The 27212-nt window shown below is 47.1% G+C and overlaps 1 protein-coding gene across 1 annotated transcript; it reads left to right on the top strand.

The window, feature by feature from the left end:
* On the top strand, window positions 1-27212 carry LOC119659119 (lysosomal aspartic protease-like). Its single transcript, XM_038067044.1, has 7 exons — window positions 1-203; window positions 25711-25801; window positions 26021-26138; window positions 26191-26309; window positions 26376-26640; window positions 26694-26992; window positions 27096-27212. The coding sequence occupies exons 1-7, from the start codon at window positions 1-3 to the stop codon at window positions 27210-27212; spliced, it is 1212 nt and encodes a 403-aa protein (XP_037922972.1).

The raw sequence follows: 27212 nt of genomic DNA, 5'->3' as shown, positions 1-27212 counted from the left end.
ATGACCATGGACAAGGGGAAAATAAATTTCGACCGGTCCGTTTCCCAAATGCTAACATCTCCTCAGGTTTCTGGAATTCAACCAGCCACGACTCAGTTCAAAGGTTTCCCTGAGGTTACTCAGTCTCAGGACCTAAGCAAGACCCTTTCACCAATGGAAAAGCAAAATATAGTCCCGATGGAGCAAACAGCCCCAGTGTACAGGTACAGCGAGAACGTTCCATGTAAAGCGTATACAGTATGTGTGGAGAGAAGCAACCCCATGACATACATAGATAAAATTAACGGACAGGAAAGAATTGAGGCTTTCAAATCCCTCAATTTCCATAAACTTACGAGGCGTCTTAGCCTCAAAGACCAGGTAATTACAGTCAAGGAAGATGGGCCTACGAGGATAAAAGTTTATTGCAAATCAGCGTCCTGCGCGAACAACTTGGCATCCGACAATCGCTTGGTCACATTAGGGCTAAAAGCATATATTTCCTTGAGAGATATCCATAGATTTGGGATTATTAAAGGCATCCCCATGGATTTCACAGAAGATGAAATACTACAGGACATTAACTCTCCGATTAAAGTGGTCAAAGTGCAAAGGCTGAATTTCAGATCTAAGAAAACAAAGATGTCTTCCTTCCATCTCGAACACTCAAATTGACCTTCATTGGCTCTAAGATCCCCAAACATATCTCAATCGGTAGCGTGAGGGTTGAGGTTGACCATTACTTGAACAGACCGAGGCAATGTTTTGCTTGTGGCAGATTGGGCCACATTGTCACTAACTGCAAAGCGAAATTGAGTAGATGTTTAAATTGCAGTGGTCCTAAAGATCAGTGCGATGGAAACACATGCGGGAAAAAATGTGCCCAAGTGGTAAGTCAGACCATGACGCCAGAGACAGGAAGTGAACAATCTGGGTCGAACATCTGACGATCATCAAGACGGCAGCAATAAAAAATATCTCCATGAGGGAAGCTACCAAAGAAGTGAAAAATTATTATGACTCACTGGACTGCGATGTTGACTGTGACGTTGCCTTCCCTCCGCTGGAGAAAAGAGAAAGTCGGAACAACTGGGCAAGGAATCCTCAAGATGAGTTCAACAGAACCATCAGTTCGGCTGTCAAATCAAATCGACGCCCGAACACCAGAACATCCTTTCCCAAAGGTAACTACCAAGAACCACTTACATCAAATCAAACTGTTTTCGAACACCCAACGTACACGGTTGTATCCAAATATCAGAAAGTATTGTCGCAAATTCTTAAACTCATGAACAGCATTTTTCAAAGATACAAGATCTTTGGCAGAAGACATACAAAAAATCAAAAAACAGACTGATAAACTCAACATCACGAGTGACTTAACGTTCGTAGAAATTGCAAATGGTAAACATCCTACAATATAAAATTCAAAGTTTAGTTAAAAAAAAGTCTGAAATTGAATACTTTGCCAATACTCACGGGTATGACATACTATCCCTACTGGAAATTTACACTTTTAACTCGTCCCATCATTCTCGTTACCTGAAAGGTTTCAACCTTAAGTACAAATTCAGAGAGCATGGCGTGCGGATAAGGGAATGCTCGGCGAATGTGTCACGGCCATGCACATGCACGTATCCGGAGATGTGCGTGTATGGGCATGTTTATGCGCAGGCCGGGTAGGTGGGAAGTAAACGCCCACCCGTGGATAAAAATTGGCTATGGGAAGGATACTCAGAAATAAAATCAAACATGGAGGAGCAGAAGAAGAATGAAGTTACGGTGCAGGGCTTCGGAAACCCAGTGCCGGCGGTTTTTGGGAGTGAGCAAGCGGGCTCCCGGCCGTCGATATCCAACGACCGCAGTGCCTCAGTAGTGGGAACCTTGGTTACTGTCGCATCTAATGTTACAAGCGTACGGGAGGAACTTGAACTGGCTCCAGTGATGGATCCGTTCAGAAGGAGCTCGATTTTTCGCAGATCCCCTCCCACACGGGCACAAGCCTCCACGATCGCTACCCCCAATGGGAAGCGTATAGCGGGAGTCTTCGATGAGGAAGAATCACTGACGCCGATTCACCCGAGCGATGTTTTGGGCAATGATCAGTCTGGAGCTGCCTTTACTGCCCTCGGTAAAAAGATCATGGAGCTGTGTGAGTTTATAAAGGAGCGCAGGAACATTCACCAAAATATAAGGGCCATGATAAGAGGCATCCGTTTGACGTACCGCAAGGCCCAGGATGAACGAGTAGGGAAGTCGCCGATTGGAAAAGTGAACCAGGCAACTCAAGTAACGCCGGTTCAAAACACAAAAGGGGAGAAACCGGGGAAGAGGCTGCGCGAGAAGCTGAATGACTCAACAGGCCAGCAAACCCCGAAAAGAAAAGAGGACTCAACTCCCAAAAAGGCGAAGTTCATGAAAAGTACGTCTGAAGCTACCAGTGAAAATACTGCAGTGGCTATCTCGAGAAAAGGGATCGAACCTTCAAAGGCGGATGCGGAAGCTTGGAGGAAGGTAGAACCGCGGAAAAGAAATTATCGGAGGAAGATTAGATCGGAGGTGATTTTCATTTCCAAACGAGGCGAAGGGTCATACGTCGATATTCTCAGGAAAGTGAAGGCAGACCCCGAACTCACCAATTTGGGAGACAACGTCACCCGTATTAGACGGTCGCAGAAGGGAGATCTTATGTTGGAACTTAAGAAATCCAAGGATGTAACCGCGGACAAATTCTTAAGCCAAATCGGGAAGACTTTAGGGCAGGAAGCCGACATAAGAGCTAGCAGGCCGGAGATCACTATAATCTGCAAAGATATAGATGAAATCACGACGAAGGAGGAGGTTCGCGAAGCGTTGGAGAAACAGTTCGATCTTGCCGGACTACAAGAGTCAGTGGTGAAAACGCTAAGGAAAGCCTATGGGGGAACACAAACCGCCATCATCCGCCTACCAGTGGAGAACGCACTCAAACTGTTAGCAGCAGGGAGAGTGAGAATAGGCTGGGTTATGTGTCGCCTTAGGGAACAGGTGGCGTTAAAACGGTGCTTTAGATGCCTTGGCTTTGGTCACATTGCGAAGTCATGCACTAACCCAAATGACAGGTCAAAGCAATGCAGGAGATGCGGAGTGGAAGGCCATATCAGCAAGGACTGCGGAGCTGACCCAAATTGTCTACTGTGCAAAGGAAAGGAGGGTGTAGAGCATCGGCACATTGCGGGCAGCAGCAGGTGCCCGGAATACAGGAGAGCCCTTAGCACGAATCGCAGATGAGGTTGATACAAATCAACCTCAACCACTGCGAGGCGGCGCAGAATCTACTCGCGCAAACCATCCGCGAGAAAAACATCGATGTGGCCATACTAAGTGAACCATACCGAAACCGCGGTGGTAGCGTTTGGGTCAAAGACCAAACGGGCCAAGTAGCGTTGTGGACTTGTGAAGAACAAGCCTTCTAGGAAATAATGGAGCACCCGGAGGAGGGCTTCATCAGAGCGAAGGTGAAGGGCATCCACATCTACAGCTGCTATGCTCCACCAGCGCTACACTCGTCGAGTATGAGCGGATGCTTGCTGCTCTTGTTTTGGATGCAAGAGGACATTGGCCGATCATCATAGGAGGTGATTTCAATGCGTGGGCTCTTGAATGGGGCAGCCGGGTAACTAATGTCAGGGGACGTGTTCTCCTCGAAGCATTCGCTTCGCTGGACGTGGTACTGGCGAATGTTGGGTCTTCGTACACTTTCCGGGGAAGGGGCCTGGGGTCTATAGTGGACCTGACATACGTGAGTGCCACTTTAGCCAGTAGAATCGCTTGGCATGTCAGTGAGGACTATACTCACAGCGACCACCAGGCAATCTGCATAGAGATCAAGGGCGGATCGAGCTCGAAAAAGAGTTTTCGCAGAATGCCGGGTGGTATGCTTGGCTGGACAGTGAAAGCTTTCGAGGGGGACACGTTTTCCGCGGTGCTCAAATCCGACATATCCCTGAATGGTACGGCTGGAGAGAAAGCCACCCAGATCACTCGATGGGTGACGGAAGCATGCGATGCTACTATGCCCAGAAGGCGATTGCTCCCCAGTATGCAACCCAACTACTGGTGGAACAACGAAATCGCAAGTTTGCGAGCCGCATGTTTTCGGGCAAGGAGGCTTTGCCAGAGGCTCAGGGGAAAACCCGGTGGCGACGGTCGAGAGGAGGCACACAAGCAATTGCGTGGCCGCCTAAAGGAAGCCATTCGGAGGAGCAAAAAGAACTGCTTCAAACAGCTGTGCGACCATGCCGACATAAACCCTTGGGGCGAGGCTTACAGAGTGGTGATGAAAAGGTTGCGGAAATCACCCCAGGTGACCTGTCCGCGCCTCTTGAAACAGATTGTTACCACTCTGTTCCCTCACCACGAAAATAGGGGAAGGCAAATTTTTGTCCAGCTAAATGACGGCATAATACCGCCTGTAACTGTGGAGGAGCTGCGGGAAATATGTGGTAGGTTCGGTGACAGCAAGGCCCCAGGGTTAGATGGCATCCCCAACCGAGCTTTGAAACTGGCAGTGAAGACTAGGCCCGACCTTTTCGCCAACACCTTCGAGGCGTGCCTAAAAGAAGGAATATTCCCTGCCCAGTGGAAAAAGCAAAAGTTGGTGTTGCTTCCGAAGCCTGGCAAACCACCTGGAAACCCAGCGTCGTATTGTCCTATCTGCCTGTTGGATACAATGGGGAAGATGATGGAGAGAGTCATCTACAACAGACTCCTGCCCATTGTCGAAGCCAGCAATGGTTTGTCGGAACGCCAGTTTGGTTTCCGACGCGCCCACTCTACGGTGGACGCAATTGGCATGGTGTCAAACCTGGCAAAAGGTGCACTCATTTCTGGCAGCTGCTGTGCCGTGGTGGCGCTGGATGTCATAAACGCATTCAACTCGGCCAACTGGAATAGAATTAAAGAGATGTTGGCTGACATAGGTGTCCCCGGATATTTAGCGAATTTGGTGGAAAACTACCACTTGGGGAGGACTCTCCGGTACGGGACGGATGAGGGCCCCAAAGAATACATTGCCACAACCGGGGTACCACAGGGATCGGTACTTGGTCCCCTGTTGTGGAATATCATGTATAATGGGGTGCTTGCTCTTCCCGTCCCAGAGGGGACTACGATTGTCGGCTTTGCTGATGACTTAGCCGTGGTTGTTGCAGCAAAACACCCAGAAGATGTGGAGGTTTACGCAACGGAAACGGTGAGAGCGGTAAAGTCCTGGCTAAAAAAGGCTGGGCTGACCTTGGCGGACGCGAAAACGAAAGCGGTCTTAATAACGAATCGCAGGAAAAATAACACTGTGAAAGTGAAATTCGGTGGACATACGGTCGTATCAAAGCCGGCTATCAAATACCTGGGGGTAAAAATTGGCACCAAATTGAGTTTTAGGGAACACCTAGAGTATGCATGCCAAAAGGCAGCCAGTGCCACCACGGCACTTGCAAAAATGTTGCCAAATATTGGTGGGCCGAAACATTACCGGAGGTTGGTGCTAGCCGGAGTGGTGCGCTCCATCCTGCTCTACTCGTCGCCTGTGTGGGCAGAGGCGCTTGCAAACTCTCAGAGATGGAAGCAGGTGAACTCGGTTTACCGGCGGATGGCTTTGAGGGTTTGCAGTACTTTTAGAACCACATCAGATGAGGCAGTATTGGTGGTGCCAGGCATGATCCCGGTTGACATTCTGGCCAAAGAAATGAGTGTCCTGTACAATGCAAGACATATGGAGGGGCATGCACAGCGTAGAAGTGCGGCAAGGTCAGGGTCGCTTGATCTCTGGCAACGCAGATGGGACGAGTCTGCGAAAGGTCGGTGGACGCACAGGCTCATTCCCAACATTAGGGTGTGTCTTGAGCAAAAACATGGGGAGACCCCAAACTACCACATTACCCAGTTCCTTACGGGACACGGTGGTTGCTACAGGCAGTATCTGCACCGCTTTGGAATGGATGATTTTCCGAACTGTCCCAGATGCGATGGCATACCGGAGGATTCAGAGCATGTGATGTTTCACTGCCCACGATTTACGATGGAGAGGAGGAGCTTAAACCAGGTGCTGGGCAGGAGCGGGACCCCGGAGAGCTTGGTTACTGAGATGCTGGAGTCCGAGGAGAAGTGGCTTGCGGTTGGCTCCGCAATCATCCAAATGCAGGAGGAGTTGCTGAATTAACAAAGGAGGTGGAAAACTGCAAATAGGAGAAGGATGAGTGCCTAAGAGCAAACCTCCCCCGCGAAGTAATACCTCAATGGTGGTCCCACGGGGCTGTTGCTGGAGAGACCGGGGGTGGTTTTTAGTGGGTGTGAATCCCACACGCGCCCGCGATAGTTCCGCCGTTTGGGCGGCGGAGTTGCGGCGGACGTGTCTTTATAAGATTTTCCACCACCGTGTACGCACAAAAAAAAAACAAAAAAAAAGAGAGCATGTCTATGGTGGAGTTGCCCTTGCATTTCGCAAAGGAATAACTGCCAGGCCAATAATCTATGATACCGACATGGACATCATTCTCCCTAAGACCCTAAACCTAACATCACCATTGCCTCCGTATACATGCCCCGCATACAACTACGACTTCTTTCAAAGTAGAACTAGACAAGCTATTTCAATTTCTGAGCAACACCCCAAACGCAATAATAACGGGCGACCTAAATGCCAGGTCATTTATACTTGGAGATTCCATCCAGAATAGTAAAGGGAGGCATCTCTCAAACACAACATGCAGATCAGACTTTAGACCACACAACAACGGTTCACTAACCTTTGTGGAGCAGGTAACAAATGGCAAAACAAGAGCATCCGCACCAGATGTCACCCTCACTAATTCCAATACTATATCCTGGTCCTGGAACGCGCTGGTACAACCGATTTCTAAGAGCAAGCATAAACCAATAGCCGTCCACAGTAACACCATTGTAATTCAACAGAAATACAAAGTAGGCCTTCATCTAAAAACAGTCCATCCCTCCCACGGAGAATTTGAACGGTCTGACATCGGGAATCCAAAGTAAAATGAAAGAGTCAACATTCAAAATCCGCAAGGGCTCCATAAACCATGGCGGAACAGTGATCTGAAAACACTATTTGCAGAGAAAAGGCAAGCTCTGAGAGCCTACCACAGTAATGCCAATCATACCAACTTCATGCCCTTCTCGGTTGCAAACAAGAAATGGTTACAAACGGTGAAGGCGGCTAAGAAAAAAGCCTGGGACTAGATTTGGGAAGAACTGAGTGTTGAAAAAGACACCAAGGTATTCTGGAAAAGCATAAAAAACTTTAAAAATTTTCAAGAGGAAGAAATCAACAACCGGAGTTGGGACTCTGAAAATGACCAGAAATACCTAGACTTTCTAAGCTCAACCTACAACAACCCATCTCCAAATAATTTTACATCCCACTTACTGCCACCATCGCTGCAACAAAATTTTACTTCTGAGGAATTCGCTCTGGTCCTCAACAAACGGAAAAAGAACTGCGCATCGGGTAACGACCAAATTACGTACACGTACATTCAGTGGCTAAGCCCATCGGTCAAATCTGCTCTGCTAACCTCCATTAATGAAACTTGGCGTAATCTAAACCCTCCACAGGAGTGGTCTATTATTAAGATAGTTCCCATACCCAAAATAAACAAAGACCTGTCAAACATTACAAACTTCAGACCCATATCCCTAATTAATGCTTTCGCTAAAATCTTCAGCACACTAGTTCAAAATAGACTAAACCATTTCATTCTAGAGCACAAAATTCTCCCTCCCAACAGCCATGCCTATCAGAACGGATTATCCACTGTGATATGTCTAAACGACATCCTTCTCTCAATTTCCATAGCCAAAGCAAACAAACTGGAGGCGCAAGCTGTAGTTCTTGGTGTATCCAAAGCATATGAAAGTGTAGATCTAAAAACCCTCGAATCTAAAATGATCTTACATAAAATACCAGCCAAAATCATTATCTGGATCTCAAGGTTCCTGGCTAACAGGAAACTAATCCTAGGTGATGCGAAGGTGGAAATTTGCAATGGTATACCCTAAGGATGTGTCTTGAGCCCCACACTATTCAACATTTACACGGCCTCACTTCATAAACCAGTCGACCCCAACATAGAAATCTACCAATATGCTGACGATTTTTTCATATTAGCCACTGGCAAAACAATTACGGAAACTGAAGCCTCCATTAAAGCCCAAACAGTAGCCCTCATTGACGAATGCAAAAGCCTAAATCTTCATATAAATCCAGACAAATCAAAATTCACTACCCTTAAAAGAAATAGTAGTACACTACACCCCTTGAATCTTGACATTTTTTTTTTTTTTGTTTATGGATGGAGGTGGAAATCTTAGAAAGACGCTGCTGCGCCAGGTTGCAGCAGTGTGTGGGATTCACATCCACTAAAACCACCCCCACTCTTCCGCCCCTCCCCGCGGGACCACCGTGAAGTATTACTTCGCGGGGGAGGCTCTGGTTCGCTATACCAGCTCGTCCATGTCACGTCTCCGTCGCGCCGCCTTCCGAGCTCGATCCAACTCCAGGAGTTTTGTCTGCACCACGGCTACTGCCTCATTTACCGCCATCCAGTTTTCCTCCGACTTCAACATCTCTTCCACCAGGTTGAAGGGCTCGATGTCCGCCCCTAAGATGCTGTTCAACCTCCTTTTCTGCTGCAGAAATCTGGGACAATGGAACATAAAGTGTTCCGGGTCCTCGAGTGTAGCACCGCATTCAGGACAGTTGGGAGACTCGTCCAACTCGAAGCGATGCAAGTACTTCCTATAGCCACCGTGTCCCGTAAGGAACTGTGTCAGGTGGTAATTCAATTCTCCGTGCTTTCGGTTGACCCATTTCTCGATGCACGGGATCAATGTATGGGTCCACCTGCCCTTGTCGGAGTTATCCCATCGTTGTTGCCACTTGCCATACAACTCTCTCCTGATGGCTTTTCGGAAATCCGCATTCACCTCGGCTGGATTTGCCTTCCGTTTTTCGTAGAGCCAGTGTGCCTCGCTCGCTGGAAGATCAATAGGGATCATTCCTGCGATAACACAAACTGCCTCCGTTGACGCCGTCCTAAATGCGCTGCACACCCTTAGCGCAATTGGCCGGTATGCCGAACATATCTTCCTCCGGTTGACAGCGTGGTTCAACGCTCCCGCCCAGACAGGGGCCGCATATAGCAGGATCGACCTCACCACTCCCGCGATGAGTAGCCTGCAACTATACTTCGGCCCTCCCACGTTAGGCATCATCCTTGCAAGGGATGAGCTGGCATTTGCTGCCTTCTCTCGCGCATAATCCAAGTGTCCCTTGAAACTCAGCTTGGCATCGATCATCACCCCCAGGTATTTGACAACCGATTTTGAGACGACCTCACGATTACCAACCTGGATGGTAACCGTGTTGTTCTTCCTATGGTTGGCAATGAGGACCTCCGTCTTTTCGTCCGCCAGGTCCAGCTTGGTCATTCGTAACCAAAACTTGGTGGTATGAATGGCTTCATTTGCATAAAGCTCCACGTCCTCGGGATGCTTTGCAATTGCAACTACCGCCAAGTCGTCCGCAAAACCAATCAGCGTTGTCTCCTCCGGCACGCGAAGGCCAAGCACTCCGTCGTACATTATGTTCCACAGCAGCGGTCCCAATACAGAACCTTGAGGCACACCTGCTGTCACAATGGACTCCTTCGGCCCGTCGTCCGTCTCGTACCAGAGAAGTCTGTCCGAAAAGTAACTCTCGATGAGCCGAGCCAAGTAGCTAGGAACACCCAGTTTGGCCAAAGCGCCCTTAATCCAGCCCCAGTTGGCTGAGTTAAAAGCATTTTTGACGTCCAGCGTCACCGGAGTACAGCATTTGCCCATGGCCATTGCATTTCGAGCCAATTCCATGACCTTTGCTACTGCATCGACCGTAGAACGGGCTCGCCGAAACCCATATTGCCGCTCTGAAAGGCCACCCGCAAGCTCGATGAACGGGAGCAGCCTGTTGTATATCACCCTCTCCAACTTCTTCCCCATGGTGTCTAAGAGACAAATAGGGCGATATGAAGAGGGCACGCCGGGTGGTTTTCGGGACTTCGGTAGCAAGACCAGCTTCTGCCTCTTCCACTGGGCGGGGAACACTCCTTCCGCCATGCACGATTCGAATGTACTTGCGAACCACCTTGGTCTGGCCTTGACCGCCACCATCAGAGCCCTGTTCGGAATTCCGTCCAATCCCGGAGCCTTGCTGTCCCCAATACGTCCGCAGATTTCCCAAAGTTCCTCTTCGGTAACATCAGGGATCGAGAAGACGTCCTGCTGAGCTGCCAGTTGGGGTTCTCTTTCGTACTGCTCCTGCTGCGGGAAAAGAGTTGCAATTATTTGCAACAAGAGCCGTGGGCATGTCACCTGAGGTGATTTTCGCCCGCGGATCTTCTTCATTACAACTTGGTAGGCTGTACCCCACGGATTCGTATTAGCCTCCATGCAGAGCTTCTGGTAGCATTCCCGCTTGCTTCTCCGAATGGCCTTCTTAAGGTTGCTTCGCAGATCCCTGTATTCCTCCTCACGCTCCTGGTGCTCCGGCCTTCCCCTTGTCTTGTGGGAAAGTCTCCTCGCTCGGAGACAAGAGGATCTCAAGGCAGCGATCTCCGTGTTCCACCAGTAGTTTGGCCTCTTGCCGTGGTGCAAACGTCGTCGTGGCATCGTAGCGTCGCATGCTTCGGTTACACACTGAGACAGCTGTGTGACCCTTTCCACCGCTGTTCCATCCGGATCATGGGCTCCCTCCAATGCGGCCAGGAATGTTTCCTCGTGGAAAGCTCCAATAGACCAGCAAACCGCCTTAGCCTTTCCACCTCTAGAGCGTCGTTGACTGCTTCCCCGGTTCCCAATGCGGAGGAAGATGGCCTGGTGGTCACTGTGGGTGTAGTGCTCACTCACCTGCCAAGCCATCCCCCTCACCAGTGAAGTGCTAACAAATGTCAGGTCAACGATCGAACCCGACCCTCTTCCTCGAAAGGTGGGCACGCATCCAACGTTGGTCAGCACGATGTCCAGCTCCGCAAATGACTCCAACAGAATTTGACCTCTGGTGTTCGTCGATCGGCTTCCCCACTCCAGGGCCCACGCGTTGAAATCGCCCGCAATGATTTTAGGGCTGCGGTCTCTAGCATCCAACACCAGACTGTCTAACATCTCCTCATATTCTGCTAAGGTTGCACTAGGAGGAGCGTAGCAGCTCTAAATATGGACACCGTTGACCTTCGTCCTTATAAAATCGGCTGCCGGGGGGGCCATGACTTCCTGAATGGCCTGTCTTCCGCACGCCCAGATTGCGGCATTGCCAGACGCATCAGCATATCAGCATACAGCAAGTCAAAAAGATAACCTTCCTTGGCAACACAATTAACTCATCCTTAATATTAAAAGATCAAACAATTGACACCATCACTAAGTCTAAAAAAGCTGCTAGAGTCATCAATTTCTCTACTGGGCATTCTTGGGGCCTTCCTCCTGAAAATAGCATCAAATTGTTCAAAGTGCTAATACGACCCATCCTAGATTACGCCGCTGCCACATCTGTAATAGCATCCAAATACCTATCACCTCAATAGCGGCCACAATCCTAAAAAGATGCCTAGAGCTTACCAAAACTGCTCCTCACCTGTCCACCTTTGCTCTGGCAAATGAACCCCCCCCCCCCCCCATGTCAGAATAACGATTTTAGCAACTAAGGAGCTATTAAGGCTCCATGCAAATCGACCTCATGTCTTTCGGAATGTCCAAGAGAGTGCAGATGCTAAAAATGGCCTCTCTGCAACTTATAACCTCCTGAGAGCTGACATAAAATCAAGCCCTCCACATACCTTACAAGTGATTATAACTCAGGCGACAGGCAGAAACATTCCAGAAACTGCTTTAGCAAATGAGATCAACACCTCCATATGCAACTACAAATCCAGAAATTTTGGAATATATGTCACAGATGCCTCTGTCAGAGGAGGTGATGTAAGCATTGCAGTGGTCAATGATCATGCTGAAGTGGTGGGGCGGTACAGGCTAAACCAAATCACAACGTTATCAGCAGAACTTCAAGCGGTTTGACTAGCCACTAAATATGCATTGGATAAAGGTCATATGAAAGTGGTCATAATTACGGACTCCCTACACGTGTGCCGGATCCTGGGCAAAGAGTCTACCACTCACTACATGGTCAATGAAATCCACAACAACATCAAATGCATGAACGGCGAAGAAGTAGCCATAATGTGGTGCCGACAAGGAGTGGCATCAAATTAAATGAAAGTGCACATCTGGCAGCTACCGAAAGCCAGAACTGCCGAAGGCTAATGAACTGTCACCTAGCACCCATTGATTTAAACCTTAACCAAATAGCAGAGGAGTATGACTCAAGCTATCAAAATGACATTCGCTCCAAGGGGAAATTCTTTGCAAAAATTTTCCCCCAGGTACCCATAAAGCTTCCGAAAGACCTATCCAAACAAAAGCTGTCGCGGATAAAAACTGCGAACAGAATCATGTCGAAATGGATGGATGGAATGTCTCAGATTGAATTTACACAAAACTGAATTTTTGACGGCCGATCCCCATGAAACAGGCAAAATCACTGTCAGTGGCAGTGATCTGCCCAGAACTGAGCGATTTAAATACCTCGGGTTAACGCTATCAGCCAATGGAGAACTGCGTTATGAAATTGTTTCACACATTAACGCAACCTGGATGAAGTGGCGTTCCACAACTGGTGTTCTTTGTGATGGACGTATCAACGAACGTCTCAAATCTAAAATTTACCGCAATGTCGTCCGTCCAGTCGCTCTCTATGGTTCTGAGTGTTGGCCGACTATAAAAGACAATGAACGGCGTCTTGCGGTAATGGAGCCGAAGGTGCTACTTTGGACTAGTGGCGTCACACGTATAGATCACATCCGAAATGAGGATATCCGTGATCGTTATGGGGTTGCACCGATCGTGGAAAAGTTGCGAGAGAGGCGTCTTCGATGGTATGGTCACGCAGTTCGTGCAAACGAGAATTCACTTGCCAAGATTGGTCTGAACATCGAAGTCGATGGAAAACGACCAAAAGGCAGACCTAAGCAACGGTGGCTTGATACGCTAGATGGGGATTTAAAAGCCTCGAGATTGCACCCAGATCAGGCATTCGATAGAGCCAAATGGCGAAGCCGATCACGAGGAGTCGACCCCGCTTGTGAACGGGACAAAGGCTGAAGAAAAAAAAGGGAACTTCTCTTGACAAGATCCTTACAAGTGAAGAGGATCGTTCTGCAAATGCTGGAATCCCAAGAAGTGTGGAATGCAGTTAGTGAAAACAGTTGAAGCTGGAATTCAAGCTTTATCCGGACAGTATTGATTTGACGGATGTCCATGCTTACTTGAAGGGTTATCTTGTTGCTTCCTATGTTCTTTTAAAAACTATATGTTATCTATCCGTAGTAGCGCTCACTTTGGTGATACTCTATTCGGAATTGACAGCAGATGAATGAGTGTAGCATTTTCCATAACGTAGCCTAACGAATGACAATTGTTTGGTAAGCCCCCTGTGAAATATTTCAAGGATACCATTAATAGTCGGTACAAATGTGGGTGATTGAGTCCCTTTTAAATGGAATTATTGTATTTTTGGACAAGTTCGAAAACCAATAAATGGAATTTCGGAGCAAGCTTTTGACATATTTCAAAAGTAATGCATACACAAATTGACTCAGGGAGATTAATTGCAAGAAAAGGGCTTTTAAAAAACAATTTATTCCACTGAATGGTCTGGAAGTATCAAAAAGGCTCGCCTGTCCCAGCTGCAGATTGCTCCCAGCATTTTTATTACTACTTATTATTCCATCTGAAAAATTAAAACAGATGTTCTTTTTTCATAACAATGTACGTCAGTCCCTGAAGCGGTTTGGGCAGACGCCATTTGCCGGGGGTGGCAGGATAAAGCCAGAGTTAAAAAATAGTAATAAAAACAAGAGTTATGCACATATGAAAGATGAAAGTTGAAGGTACAAATTCTCGGTATCATTTGCAGACCTCACATTGTCGTAACTCATTGTCCACAGACAATAAAAGAGTTTTAACGGTATTTCAGGATAAATCATAGTCCCGGGGTCCTTGTAATGGAAACCCATAAAAATAATAAATGGCATGCAATTGTGTTGTAAATTAACTTTTAAAAACCAGTACGTGATTTGTTGTTTTGCTATACTACACGTTCCGCTGCCATTGTGATGTCCTTGCGATGTAGTACAGCAACTTGACTACGTGTAAAAATCTATGGGTACAATGCATACAAATGAAGCTGTTGGCAAAGATTGGTGGCACAGGCTCGGGAATATCCAGCGGGAAAGGCTATGCTATAATAGATGTTTTGAAACCATTCTCTACTATGTAGTATCATAGGAAGGAAATATGCAACCCCAGTTGGTTCAGAAGACGGTTTTAAATAATTTTAGGTGGGGCTGGAAAACCATCTCTCAAAGGATTTGAGCCCCAGTGTGTCAACCTTTTGTCGTGTCATAGAACTCGCTGTCTATGTAAAAGTTGACAAATATTGACCAGTTGAGTATTGCCAAGGATTCCTGTCTTTGGTCGAAGTCATCCCCCGAATCTAGGATCCTCTGGAACTGGCTCTCCGACGATGTGCATTTTCTTACTGGTTATCCTCATTTACGGCCATGTCACGATATCCTGTTGTTATCCAATGCTCGTTATGTCCTCTCCACTGTCATTCTTTTTAAACATTTTATGAAGAATTTTGCCTGTAATCCGGTGTTGTCCTGCTGTGATTATGCAATTGGGCCAGGCCGGCGTGTAAACTAGCCTACGTGAAAGATTTATGCAATGGAAGCGACAGGAGTGTTGATGTCCGAATATGAGGTGGCAAGCGAAATGAAAATACGATAAAATATTTCAAATTCACTTCAGAAGCACATTGCTCCGACGAGGAATCAAGCAAAGAGGAAAAATATGGAATATTTAATATATCACTGAATCAGGAAATGCATGCCATGTTTGTATTTGTTTTAGGTATGTGGGAGAGCCAATCAATTTCGAAATGCTTTTCCGGTATTGCAGTATCGGCGGTAGCGTAAATATTTTCTGATTAAAGTGAAAAATATTTAGCTTTTAGGAGGGTGCCGAGAGTATGTAGGTAGAGCTTTAAGGTGAAAATCTCTCCCCCTCCCTTCCAAAATAAACAAGAAATTTAATTTTGAAAAATAGCTCCAGTAGGGGACCTCGGACCCAGCAGACAATCTCGTGAGCCTGTATAAAGGGAATGGATGGGAAGGCAAAAACAAGGCAAAGCTTTCAAACGATTACAAAATTTTAGGTTGAGGATGCTGGGAGTCTGTTCGAGAACCGCTTCAAAAACAATGTTCGAAAAACGCGTTCTTTGAAAATACTGGGACCGGACTTCTTTCGACTCAACCAAACTAACGGTTGGGTGAGAACGAGATGATATACCATAAACGAAAAAAAACGAAAGATTAGTGTTAATTGATTTTGTTATCCGCGCAAAGCACGATGAGAACAAAGATAACGAAAACGAAACGGAAAAGACAAAAGTAAAAAAATCGAAGTGCGCGTCAATAATGATATGACAGACGTCAAACGGTGATGTTGATAAAGAACCGCTGTAAATTTACACACATAGTCAGCGCTAACGCAGGCAGGGTACCGTCGTGATGAGATGAGAACCGGGAGATTTGAACATTCTCCCCACCTTCTCCACCCGTTGGAGAATTTAACCTTGATGATAATACCTGAGACTGAAAATCTCCCTCGGTGGTTGAGACTGGTAGTAGTACTAATTTTGATATTGGTCGCGTATATGTAGAAGTTGCAGTTGAATTTTAATAACTCGGGCCAGAGGTCACTTTGATGGAGGATACTGCCCATCAGAGATGAGAACCAATGATCAATGAGAGATTCGTGAATTACATACATCGGTGAGTGTAGGCTCAGGAATGGTATTGAGGGGAGGACCTCTAATGAAGTGTCCAGGCGTGAGGGCAGAGAGATCATCTAGCCTGTGAGGAGTTGCCAGATCTCCCATCAGGCGCGACCCCAGGTGGCGGATAGGGGCATACCTATTGATGTGTAAATATGTGTTCATGCAATTTCCTTTTCTGACTGTGTATGGGCTAGTGTTTGCTCATCTCTGGTGCGTGGACCAAAATGGCTATGGGAAGGATACCCAGAACATAAAACCACCATGGAAGACGAGAGAAGGAGTAAACTTGCGGTGCAAGGGCTCGGAACCCCAGTACCGGCGGCTTTTGGGAGTGAGCAAGCGGGCTCCCGGTCGTCGATATCCCTCGACCGCAGTGCCTCGGTGGTGGACAACTTGGCCACCTTGGCATATAATGTTACAAGTGATTTGAATCTGGAGAAGGAAGTGTTCAAGCGAAGTACGACCTTACCGAGAACACCAGTAGCAAGAACAACCAAGGATGAACTGAAGATGGATCGTTGGACGACAAAAACTGTAACAACACCCACAGCATATGTGTTCAAGATGCGCGACAGCAAGAGGTGCTCCAGGAACAAGATAAGGATCCATTCAAAAGAAGCTCATCAACTTTGAGATCTCCACCAATGCTAAAGGCAATGAAGGAAAAAGTACAGGCAAGATCAATAACTGGCAAAAGTGAAACAGCGTATAAAAGGAGTAACCCTGTCGGGGCTTATAAGGAGCGGAGTCCCGATCCGGAGGAATTACCATTTATCCAGCTTGGGGCAAAAATAGTTGAGCTGTCCGAGTTCATCAAGGACAAGCACAACGTGCACCAAGCCATAAAGAATATGGTGAGGGCCATTAGAGTCCTCTATAATAGATCGCAGATGGAGGAAAAGAATACTAAGGATACGCCGAACCCCGCTGCACCAACAGTGTCACAAGCGACCCAAGTGACACCTAACCGTACTACCATCGAAACAGGGCGAAATAAACGAGTACGAGAAAAAGAGGGGGATCCTTCAAATAATCAGCAGGCACCTAAGAGAAAAAAAGGCGGACAGGAAACTCTGAAAACCAGCACTAATAGCTCTGAAGGAGGAAAGCGTACAGCGAATGTAGAAAAGTCGACCAGCGTTGCGAAGCCCACGACAAACAGAAACAATGGATGGACTAAGGTTACAAGCAAAAAAGCGAAAGGAAAAGCAAAATTGCGAACCCGTCCAGATGCGATTGTTATCTCCAGTAAGGGAAATCTGTCCTACGCGGAGATACTCAGAAAGATCAAAGCGGATCCCGACCTAAAAGATCTGAGCGGAAATGTGAATCGAATCCGAAGAACCTAGAAAGTGGATCTCATGTTCGAGCTGAAAAGATCCAGCGTGGGCAAGGCTGATGAGTTTCGCACTCGGGTGAAGGACTCACTTGGGGAGAATGCAGCAGTGCGTGCCCAAAAACATGAGATCTACATACAATGTAAGGATCTCGATGAAATAACATCAAAAACAGAAATTTGTACAGCTCTGAAGGAGCAATTCAAGTTGGAAGAACTTACAGAGGAGTCTGTTGTAAGTTTACGAAAAGCCTATGGCCACAATACGAGTACCAGCGGAGGCAGCGCAGATGTTGTTGGCTGCCGGAAAAGTTCGGATTGGATGGGTTGTCTGCCGTTTAAGAGAGCAGACTTCACTAAAGAGGTGCTTTAAATGCCTCATGTTTGGGCACTTCGCGAAGGCATGCACCAGCAGCATTGATCGATCCGATCGATGCAGAAGGTGTGGGGAGAAGGGCCATATTGCCAGGAAGTGCAATAGGGACCCCAAATGCCTATTGAGCGAGGTGAAAGAGGGGCAAGATAACCGGCATATTGCCGGAAGTAGTAAATGTCCTAAATTTAGGAAGGCGCTCACTGCACTAAGAAAATGAGATTTATTCAGATAAACCTCAATCATTGCAGGGTCGCTCAGGATTTACTTGAGCAGACCACGTTCGAATCAGAGATGGAAATCGCCATCATAAGTGAGCCATACAGAAGCCGTCACGGTGGCGTATGGGTCACAGATTCGACTGGTGGAGCGGCGATATGGGCTTGCGGTCGACAGGCCATACAATGTACTGCAAGTCAGGCAGCTGGCTTTGTGTGGGCGAAAATAAATGGTGTATATGTATACAGCTGCTACGCCCCACCAAGTTTGACACTGTCTGAATTCGAGCAAATGCTTGATAATCTTGTTCTCGACGCAAAGGGACGAAGTCCAAAGGTGATTGCTGGAGATTTCAATGCTTGGGCCCTAGAGTGGGGTAGCAGAGAATCAAATGCTAGGGGGCGCAGTTTAATAGAAGCTTTCACGCAGATGGACATGGTTTTGGCTAACGAAGGTGCTGTAAACACCTTCCAGAAAGGGGGGTCAGGCTCAGTTGTAGACCTGACCTTTGTCAGCCCTTCGCTGGCGCGTGGTATGTCCTGGTGCGTCAGTGAAGGCTACACCCACAGCGATCACCAGGCAGTTTTCTTTGAGACATGTGTTGAACCTCAGGGCAAAAAGCTATCATGCCCGAAACCGAAAAAGAGTTCAGGCTGGTCTGCAAAATCTTTGGATGAGCAGAGCTTCTTAGAGGTGTGGTTAGATCAACCTGATATAGCAGGCGCCTCTACGGAAAGAGTTGTCGATCTGGCTCAATGCATCGCCAAAGCATGTGATGCGTCCATGCCTAGGAGGTGGTCATTCCCCCGTAGAAGACCAAACTACTGGTGGAATGATGAACTGACCGGCCTTCGATCAGCCTGCCACCGAGCCAGAAGAGCGGCTCAGAGGGCGGTAGGTAGAGTCGATCAACGGCAAAAAGAGTGCGCCTACAAGGCAGCCCGCAAAACCCTCAAGCTCGCCATCCAGCGAAGCAAGAGGAAATGCTTTAGGGAGCTCTGCTCAGAAGCGGACGTAAACCCGTGAGGGAGAGCTTATGCAATCGTGATGGGACGATTCAGAGGCCGTTCATCTCCGCAGATCATGTGTCCCACCCTCTTGCTGAAAATCATCCAGGGGTTATTCCCCCAGCAAGAGGAGAACACCGACACATTCCAACCACCTCTGAATGTGACGGCAATCCCGCCAGTCACCAGAGACGACCTCCTGGAGATCTGCGGCAGAATAGGAGACAATAAAGCACCGGGTCTGGACGGAGTACCGAATAAGGCCCTTAAGCTTGCCGTGAAATCCAGGCCGGACATGTTCGCTGAGTTGTTCGAAGCGTGCATGTCCGAGGGAATATTTCCAGTAGTATGGAAGCGGCAGAAGTTGGTGCTTCTGCCTAAGCCTGGTAAACCTCCAGGTGAACCATCCTCATACCGACCCATATGTCTTTTGGACACGGTGGGGAAAATGCTAGAGCGGTTAATCTATAATAGATTACTCCCGGTAGTTGAGAGCCAAGGCGGCCTTTCAGATCGGCAGTATGGGTTCCGTAAAGCCAGATCAACCATTGATGCCATCAAATTGGTTACTGGCTTGGCCGAAGATGCAATCCACGGAAAGGGTTGTATCAGCAAATATTGCGTGGTAGTAACCCTGGACGTGAAAAATGCATTCAATTCGGCCAATTGGAATCTAATCCGGAAATCCCTAGCGAAGGTTGGTATTCCCGCCTATCTCGCCGCAATTGTCGATAGTTATTTAACTGAAAGGAGGCTCTGGTACGACACTGATGACGAACCCCAGGAGTACGTCGTTTCCGCGGGTGTCCCACAGGGCTCCGTATTGGGCCCACTACTGTGGAACATCATGTACAACGATGTACTTAATCTTCCCCTTCCGGAGGAAGCCACAGTGGTGGGTTACGCTGACGACATAGCGCTGGTTGTTGTCGCAAAGCATCTTGAAGATGCTGAGTTATACTCAAGCGAGGCAATCAGTGATGTCAAATGCTGGTTAGAGAGCTCTGGTCTGACTCTTGCGGAGGAAAAAAACGGAAGCGGTCCTCATCACGAAACGCCGGAAGAGAAATTACGCCTGTGTTAGAGTCGGGAATCATATCATCACTTCCAAGCCGGCCATCAAATACTTGGGAGTGGTGATAGACAGGAAGCTCAGTTATAAGCAACACGTACAGTATGTTTGTGATAAATCATCCAAAGCTAGTATGGCCCTGGCGAGGATGATGCCGAACGTGGGAGGGTGACGGCATACCTCTCGGTTGCTTATAGCCAGGGTGGTGACCTCAATCATGCTCTATGCGACCCCAGTTTGGAGCGAGGCATTGCGGATGTCAGTTAACACTAGCAAACTGAATGCAGTCTACAGAAGGACAGCTCTGAGGGTATGCTCTGCCTTCAGGACTGTCTCAGATGATGCAGCATTCGTCATCTCTGGAAAGATGCTGGTTGACATCTTGGCAGATGAGATGGCGAATATATAACATGCGAAGCCAATCTCTCCCTTATTGCAGACGAAGAAGGCTGAGAGGGAGAGATCCATAAATAGATGGCAAGAGCGGTGGGAACGCTCGGGAAAGGGTCGGTGGACTCACAGGTTCATTCCTGCCATCAAGGAGTGGTTGGAGAGACGACATGGTGAGATTAATTATAATCTCACCCAGTTTCTCACGGGACATGGAGGATATCTCCAATACCTTCACAGGTTAAAATTGGAGACCTCATCCGACTGCCCAAATTGTGATGGAGTCCCAGAGGACCCAGAGCATGTATTCTTCCACTGTCCGAGATTTGTGGAAGAAAGGACGAATCTAGAGGAGACTCTAGGAGAGATGCTGGTACCAGAAAATCTGGTACCGAAAATGCTAGCACATCAAGAGAATTGGGATGCGGTCAACTCCATGATCGCATCTATTCAAAATAAACTGCGAAAGGCAGAGGAAAGGAGAAAAGCGCGGTCACGTGCGCCGCGTATAGAAGAAAGGTGACAAAGCTAGAGTGAGCTGACTCCGCCCCGTGATGTAATATCTTATGGTGGTTCCGCGGGGCAGGGAGGGAGTCGGGGGTGGTTTTAGTGGGTAAAAATCAAACACGCTGGTGTGTCCAGACCAGTGTCTTTTGAGTCTTTTGAAGATTTCCACCTCCTCAAAAAAAAAAAAAAAAGAGATCATCTAGATCCTCAGTGAGAGCACCCAGCGGTCGTGAGTTGAGAACGGTTTCAACTTGTGCGAGGAACGTCGAGGAGTCTTCGTAGGTGAGAAGCGTGTCGGCGATCGTTCGTTGCAGATGGTATTTTACGGATTTTACCGCTGCTTCCCACTTTCCACCCATATGTGGTGCTCCAGCTGGATAGAATTTCCACTGGGTTCCGTCATTTACGAGGATTTGGTGCAAATGCTGCAATTTTTGTACACTGCTGTTGAGAAGCTGTTGGAGAGTAACGTCAGCACCCTTGAAATTAGTACCGCAATCACTAGTGAGCGATTTGCAAATCTCACGGCGAGTAGTGAAGCGGCGAAATGCTTTGAGAGATCCTTCGGTGCTGTAATCCGTGACAGCCTCGAGGTGGGCAGCAGATGTTGAGAGACATATGAAGACGACGATCCAGGCCTTGTAGGTTCGAGCTCCGCGTCCTTGATAATATTTGAGAGACACAGGTCCCGCGTAGTCAACTCCTGTATGCTCAAACACTAATGAGGGTTGTACTCGTTTCCCAGGAAGTTGGCCCATTAACTGCTGAACACGTATTCCTCATATACGTGTAAAGGTGATGCATTTTTAGATGAATGATTTCATCGGGGCTCTGCCTCCGATCCGTGATAGTACATGAGACTTGGGGAGCAGCTTGCCTTAGGATGCACGTAGTTAAGTAGCAGTGACTCTGACAAGTTTTGTGAGAGTGCTGCATCGAGTCAAGAGATGATCCAATGACAGAGATGGAGATGATGAGACGACATGTACTGCCGACGATCGCATTTCATGAGAGACGTCAAGTGGTAAGAATGAAGGCCACTGGTGAGACGGTTTGGTTAGCCAATCTGGACCTGACCACCATAGAGAGTGCTTGATGAGTTGAGAGGGGTTTAAACCCCGTGATGCCCGATCAGCCGGGTTCTGCTTGCTGGAGATGAATTTTCACACTGCCCACGGTGAGATTTCATGAATGTCATGTACTTGATTCTTAATAAATTCCTTCCAACGAGTCGGATCACTATTAACCCATGCGAGGGTGACTGATGAATCTGTCCACAAAGTAACTGGTACATTGATCAAGTTGAGAGCCTTTTGGGTGCGTAAGATGAGTTTCGCGAGAGGAGCAACTCGAGTTTTTGCACAAGCAAAGGTTACTTTTGATTGCTTATATGGATGAGAAACTCTGATGTGCCCTGCTGCAGCCATTGCAGTTTGGGATGCGTCCGAAAATTGGTGTATCTCGACGATACACATATCTCAAATCTGACCTCTCAGGTCTTTTCCTGGCTGCTGGACGTTGTTGGATTAGCTAAGCTGGGTTGACTGTTGAATGATGTGCAGTGCGACAAATCTTACAGCGCCTTGTACTCCGGCAATATTCCACTTGATGCATACCGAGACAGTTAATGCAGAGGGCACGAGATGTTGCCAGATAAAACCGTTGATCTGCGTCGAATATCTGAAAATTCGGACATCCTACTACGAAATGGTTTCCTCCACAACAAGAACAGTAGTTTGATTTAACCTCGGGTTTCGGCGTTTTGTTGAGAACATCTGACTGAGAAAGATTGCAGTTCAACCGATAATTCGCTGATGAATTAGATGTTGTCTTAGACGGACTGAGTAGAGTTCGAATTAGATAATCGCGCCACATGCGCATGAGATGCTTTGTGTGATTTCCCAGTATTGATTCTACCAGGCTGAGTTTTCTCTTTGCCTTTCTGAATTAGCCTACCTTCCATGGTGCGGCACATCAGAAAATTAGTGAGTCGTTCTAACGCTGGATACTCTGTTGCAGAACCCAGTGTGAGCTCCCAGTCCTCACGAATTTGCAGGTCAAGCCGATGAGTGACGAGATGAACCGGTAGCTGATCTCAATGTTGAACTGGCGATCCTAGCGCCTTGAGTGAATTGAGTACCTCGGTCACTGTGTTGATGGCAATGTTTAGTTCCTGCGAGGTCCTGCACGCTATCCTTGGAAACGTAAAAATTCGGTTCAACTGTGCAGAAATGAGAAACCGCTTGTTCTCATATCTATTCGGCAAAGCTGCCCAGGCCGAGTTGAACGCCTCATTGGTAATGGAAATGTTGGCGATGAGAGATGCAGCATTTCCGTGAATACTGGTTGTGAGGTAGTGCATTTTGTCAAACTCTGTGATACCCTGTTTCTCGACGACCGACAGAAATAGCGATTTGAATGACGGCCAATCGATGATATTGCCAGAGAATTCTGGTGGCTTGATTGTCGGCAAGGGTGCGCGCTGCTGTACCGACTCTTGAAAAGAGGCTTTGAAGGCTGTTGAGCAATGAGAACGAGGTTCCAGCTCGTTTATGTGTGCCTTGAGAGCGGCTTCCGCTTTGACGAACTGCACCTTGGCTTTCAGGTACCATTTGTCCTTAAAGTAAAGAATTTCCAGAGGGAGTTCGGCTTTCGAAGTCATGATCTTCTCATGATCACGAGATATTTTCTCCCAGGTATCGGTAACTATGACCAATTTAGATTCAGCCTCGAAGATGGTAAGTTAAGCGATAGCACCGCTGTCCACTTCTGTGGTTATCTGATCTGTTGGGCTATAATTAACTTCGAAATAGCCATAGTTAACAGATGAGAAGCCAATTTAAAAGTTCGTAAAACTTAGAATGTGCAAATGTATTTGAACAGAGTCCTTAGTCCGAATCCACTTGATGACGGACCGGACCACTAGGGAAGCAACTTACTTCCTCTCTTGGGGTCCACGGACTCTTCTTTTTTGGGTTAAACACCCTAGTTTATCAAAAAGTTGACTGACAGTTCGTCCAGGGCAAAGGCAACTCTTCAGACGCTGCCTCACCTCTGCCTCCTCCTCATGTCATGCTCACGATTATATAAATGGTAAATGGAGCAATTACCACCTGTCGCTACTTTCGGTCACGCTACTCTCAGGGCAGAGATAAGGTAGCGTCTGATGAGTTGCTTTTGCCCTGGACGAAACCATCAGTCAACTTTTCAATTACAAAAATTGACTATTTCCATCGTCAAGGGTTTGCACATTAACCCCTAACTCATAGGTATGGGTTGAGTTTTTTGTGCTTCTGTTTTTCTCCCCTAGTCTGCAACTGATGATGCACAATGGGAATGTCTTTTTCCGTTTGGTCTGTATCCTCCTGAGTTGTCCTTGTTGGTTGACTTGGACGGTTCTTGCATTGGGTGAGGCGTGCCATCGGAATGCAAATTAGCAGAATAGCCAGCAATAATAATATCGGACTTAGAGTCAAACTGATTTCCAGACTCGATTGATAATGATGATGCTGAGCAAGTTGACTTCAATTCAATGGGGGGATGACTAAACAAGGTTTTTTTGTAAACCAAACCTTCTGAAAATCGGTTTACGGTTTGTTTTTTTTTTTTTGAAGAGTTGGAAATCTTCAAAAGACTTTGGCCTGGACGCGTCAGCGTATGGGTTTTTTACCCACTACCGACTCCCCTCATGCTCAGTGGAACTATCATAAGGTATCACATCACGGGGTGGAGTCAGCTCACTTTAGCTTCATCACACTTCTTCTCTACGCGGCGTACGTAACCGCGATTTTCGCGTCTTCTCAGCCTTGCTCTGCAGTTTGCTCTGGATAGATGCGATCATGGAGTTGATCGCATCTCAGTCTTCCTGACATGCTAGCATTCCTCGCACCAGGTTTTCTGGTAACACCTCTACCAAAATTTTCTTTAGGTTCTCCTTTCTTCCACAAACTTTGGACATTGGAAAAATACATGTTTTAGTTCCCGAGATAGCGAACGCTGCATCATCTGAGACAGTCATGAATGCAGATCACGCCCTTAGCGCTGTTCTTTTGTAAACCGCCCTCAAACTGGAACCACATAGAGCGAAATCAAACTCACTACTCTAGCTATAAGCAACCTGGAAGCATACCATGGCCCTCCTACATTCGGTATCAAACTTGCCAGGGCCACACTTGCGGCGGATGCTTTTTCATAAGCACACTGCACGAGAGTAGCTGAGCTTCTCGCCTATCATCACTCCCAAGTATTTGGTGGCAGGCTTAGAGTTGACAATATGGTTCCCAATTCGAATACGCTTCCGATTTTCCTCCGCAAGTGTCAGACAAGAAGTCTATAGTCAACCCTTAACAGCACTGATCGGTTCGCATGAGTATAACTCAGAATCTTCGAGATCCTTTGCGACCGCAACCAGCGCGGCGTAACCCACCACCGCAACCGGAAAAATAGGTACATCGTTGTAGATGATGTTGCGTAGCAGTATGCCCAGTACGAAGCCCTGCGGGACACCCGTCGAGACAACGTACTCCTCGGGTCCGCCAACAGTGCCATAAAATATCCTCCGTTCTTGTAAATTACCGTACACAATAGCTGCAAGATAGGCAGGAATACCAATTTTCGCCAGAGATTCTCGTATTAGGTTCCAGCTGGCCGAATTGAATGCATCTCTTCCGTCCACGGTGACCACCACGCAATATTTGCTAGTACTATCCTTTCCGCGTTTTCAAAATACTTCATCGTAGGGGTATGCCTTGTAGCCGTCGCTAGCAGCGAACTTCTCCGGTATTTCTATTTTGGGTTTAGTTTTTTAAAAAAGTTTAATGTTTCATCTCTCACTAGCATCAAACTTAAGAGGACACCCAAGGCTCTTATAACTCATCGTACCGTCAAGGGACGCAGCGGAGTTGAATTACTGAAGAATTATGCTGATGTAAGTTGCAATATGATGGTGCAATAGTCGAGGGGGTAGAGAGTCAACCTCTCAACCTCGCTGCTCCGGGTTCGAATCCTAGTCGTAAGTTTATCACTTACACAGTGATAAATGCAATGTCAGTGAAACTGACGCATAGTTTGACTGTCAAGTTTGACTGACAACCCTCTCAACGAAGGTACTTTATGTCCAACAATAATCTTCTTTTACTTTTCACAGTGCGAATACTATGGAGAAATTGGTATTGGAACACCAGCTCAAACGTTCACAGTTATTTTCGACATTGGATTATCTAACCTATGGATACCAACCATTTCCTGCGACTCAAACAGCTGCTGTAAGAATTTCTATAGATAAAATAGACATTTAGGTAAAATTATCATTTACAGCGAATCACAAGAAATACGATAGCAGCGCCTCAGAAACCTATGTCGCCCGCGGAGAAGGTATATGGATATCATACGAAGGTCAAAGCATGAAGGGCCACTTGTCGCAAGATACTGTCATTGTACGTGTACTCCAAATTATATAAGACCCTCTTTCGGAAAACTCAAAAATGTATTCCTTAATCTAGGTCGCAGATTTGACTGTTACCAGCCAAATATTCGCTGAAGCTACCAGTCTAGGCCCCGCCTTCACCGACGCGTACTTCGATGGTGTCCTCGATTTGGCATACAGGCCCATTGCAGAACGTAATGTAACGCCGGTTTTGTACAATATGCACAGCCAAGGTGTCATCTCATACCCAATCTTCTCTTTCTATTTGAACCGCAATGCTAATGACTCTAGGGACGGCGGTGAAATTATCTTTGGAGGATCAGATCCAAACATCTACATAGGTAAGAACAATGAGCTACTGCACTTGGAGAAATATAACATCACCTTGTTACAGGCTCCTTAACCTACGTTCCTGTTATTAGTCAAGGATTTTGGCAGATCCAAATGGATTCAGTTACCATCGGTGGCTTTGCCTTCTGTAGTGAGGGTTGCCAAACTATCCTTGACTCAGGAACTAGCGTAATCATTGGGGCTATTGATGCCATTGCTCGCATCCATTCAATTATTGGTGCTGAACAAGATGATTTTGGCGATTTCGTTGTTGCATGCGAATCGGTTTCAAGGTTTCCAAAAATAAACTTCAACTTGGGTGGCAACAACTACCCATTGACAGGTTCTGACTACATCATCCAAGTAAGTGGAAAAAGTCCATGAAAATGCGGCAAATATTAATGCATTTTATTTTTTGCAGCTAACGTTGGATGGCGTCACCACTTGCATGTCTTGATTTAAATCCCATCCAAATATTGGTGACGATGACCTTCCATGGATTTTGGGCGATATCTTCTTGGGAAAGTATTACACTGAGTTCGATATGACTAACAACCGTGCTGGATTCGCTATAGTCCGTTAG

The sequence above is a fragment of the Hermetia illucens genome, chromosome 6, assembly GCF_905115235.1.
Source record: "Hermetia illucens chromosome 6, iHerIll2.2.curated.20191125, whole genome shotgun sequence".
Lineage (NCBI taxonomy): Eukaryota > Metazoa > Arthropoda > Insecta > Diptera > Stratiomyidae > Hermetia > Hermetia illucens.
This window is presented reverse-complemented; position numbering and strand designations above follow the sequence as displayed.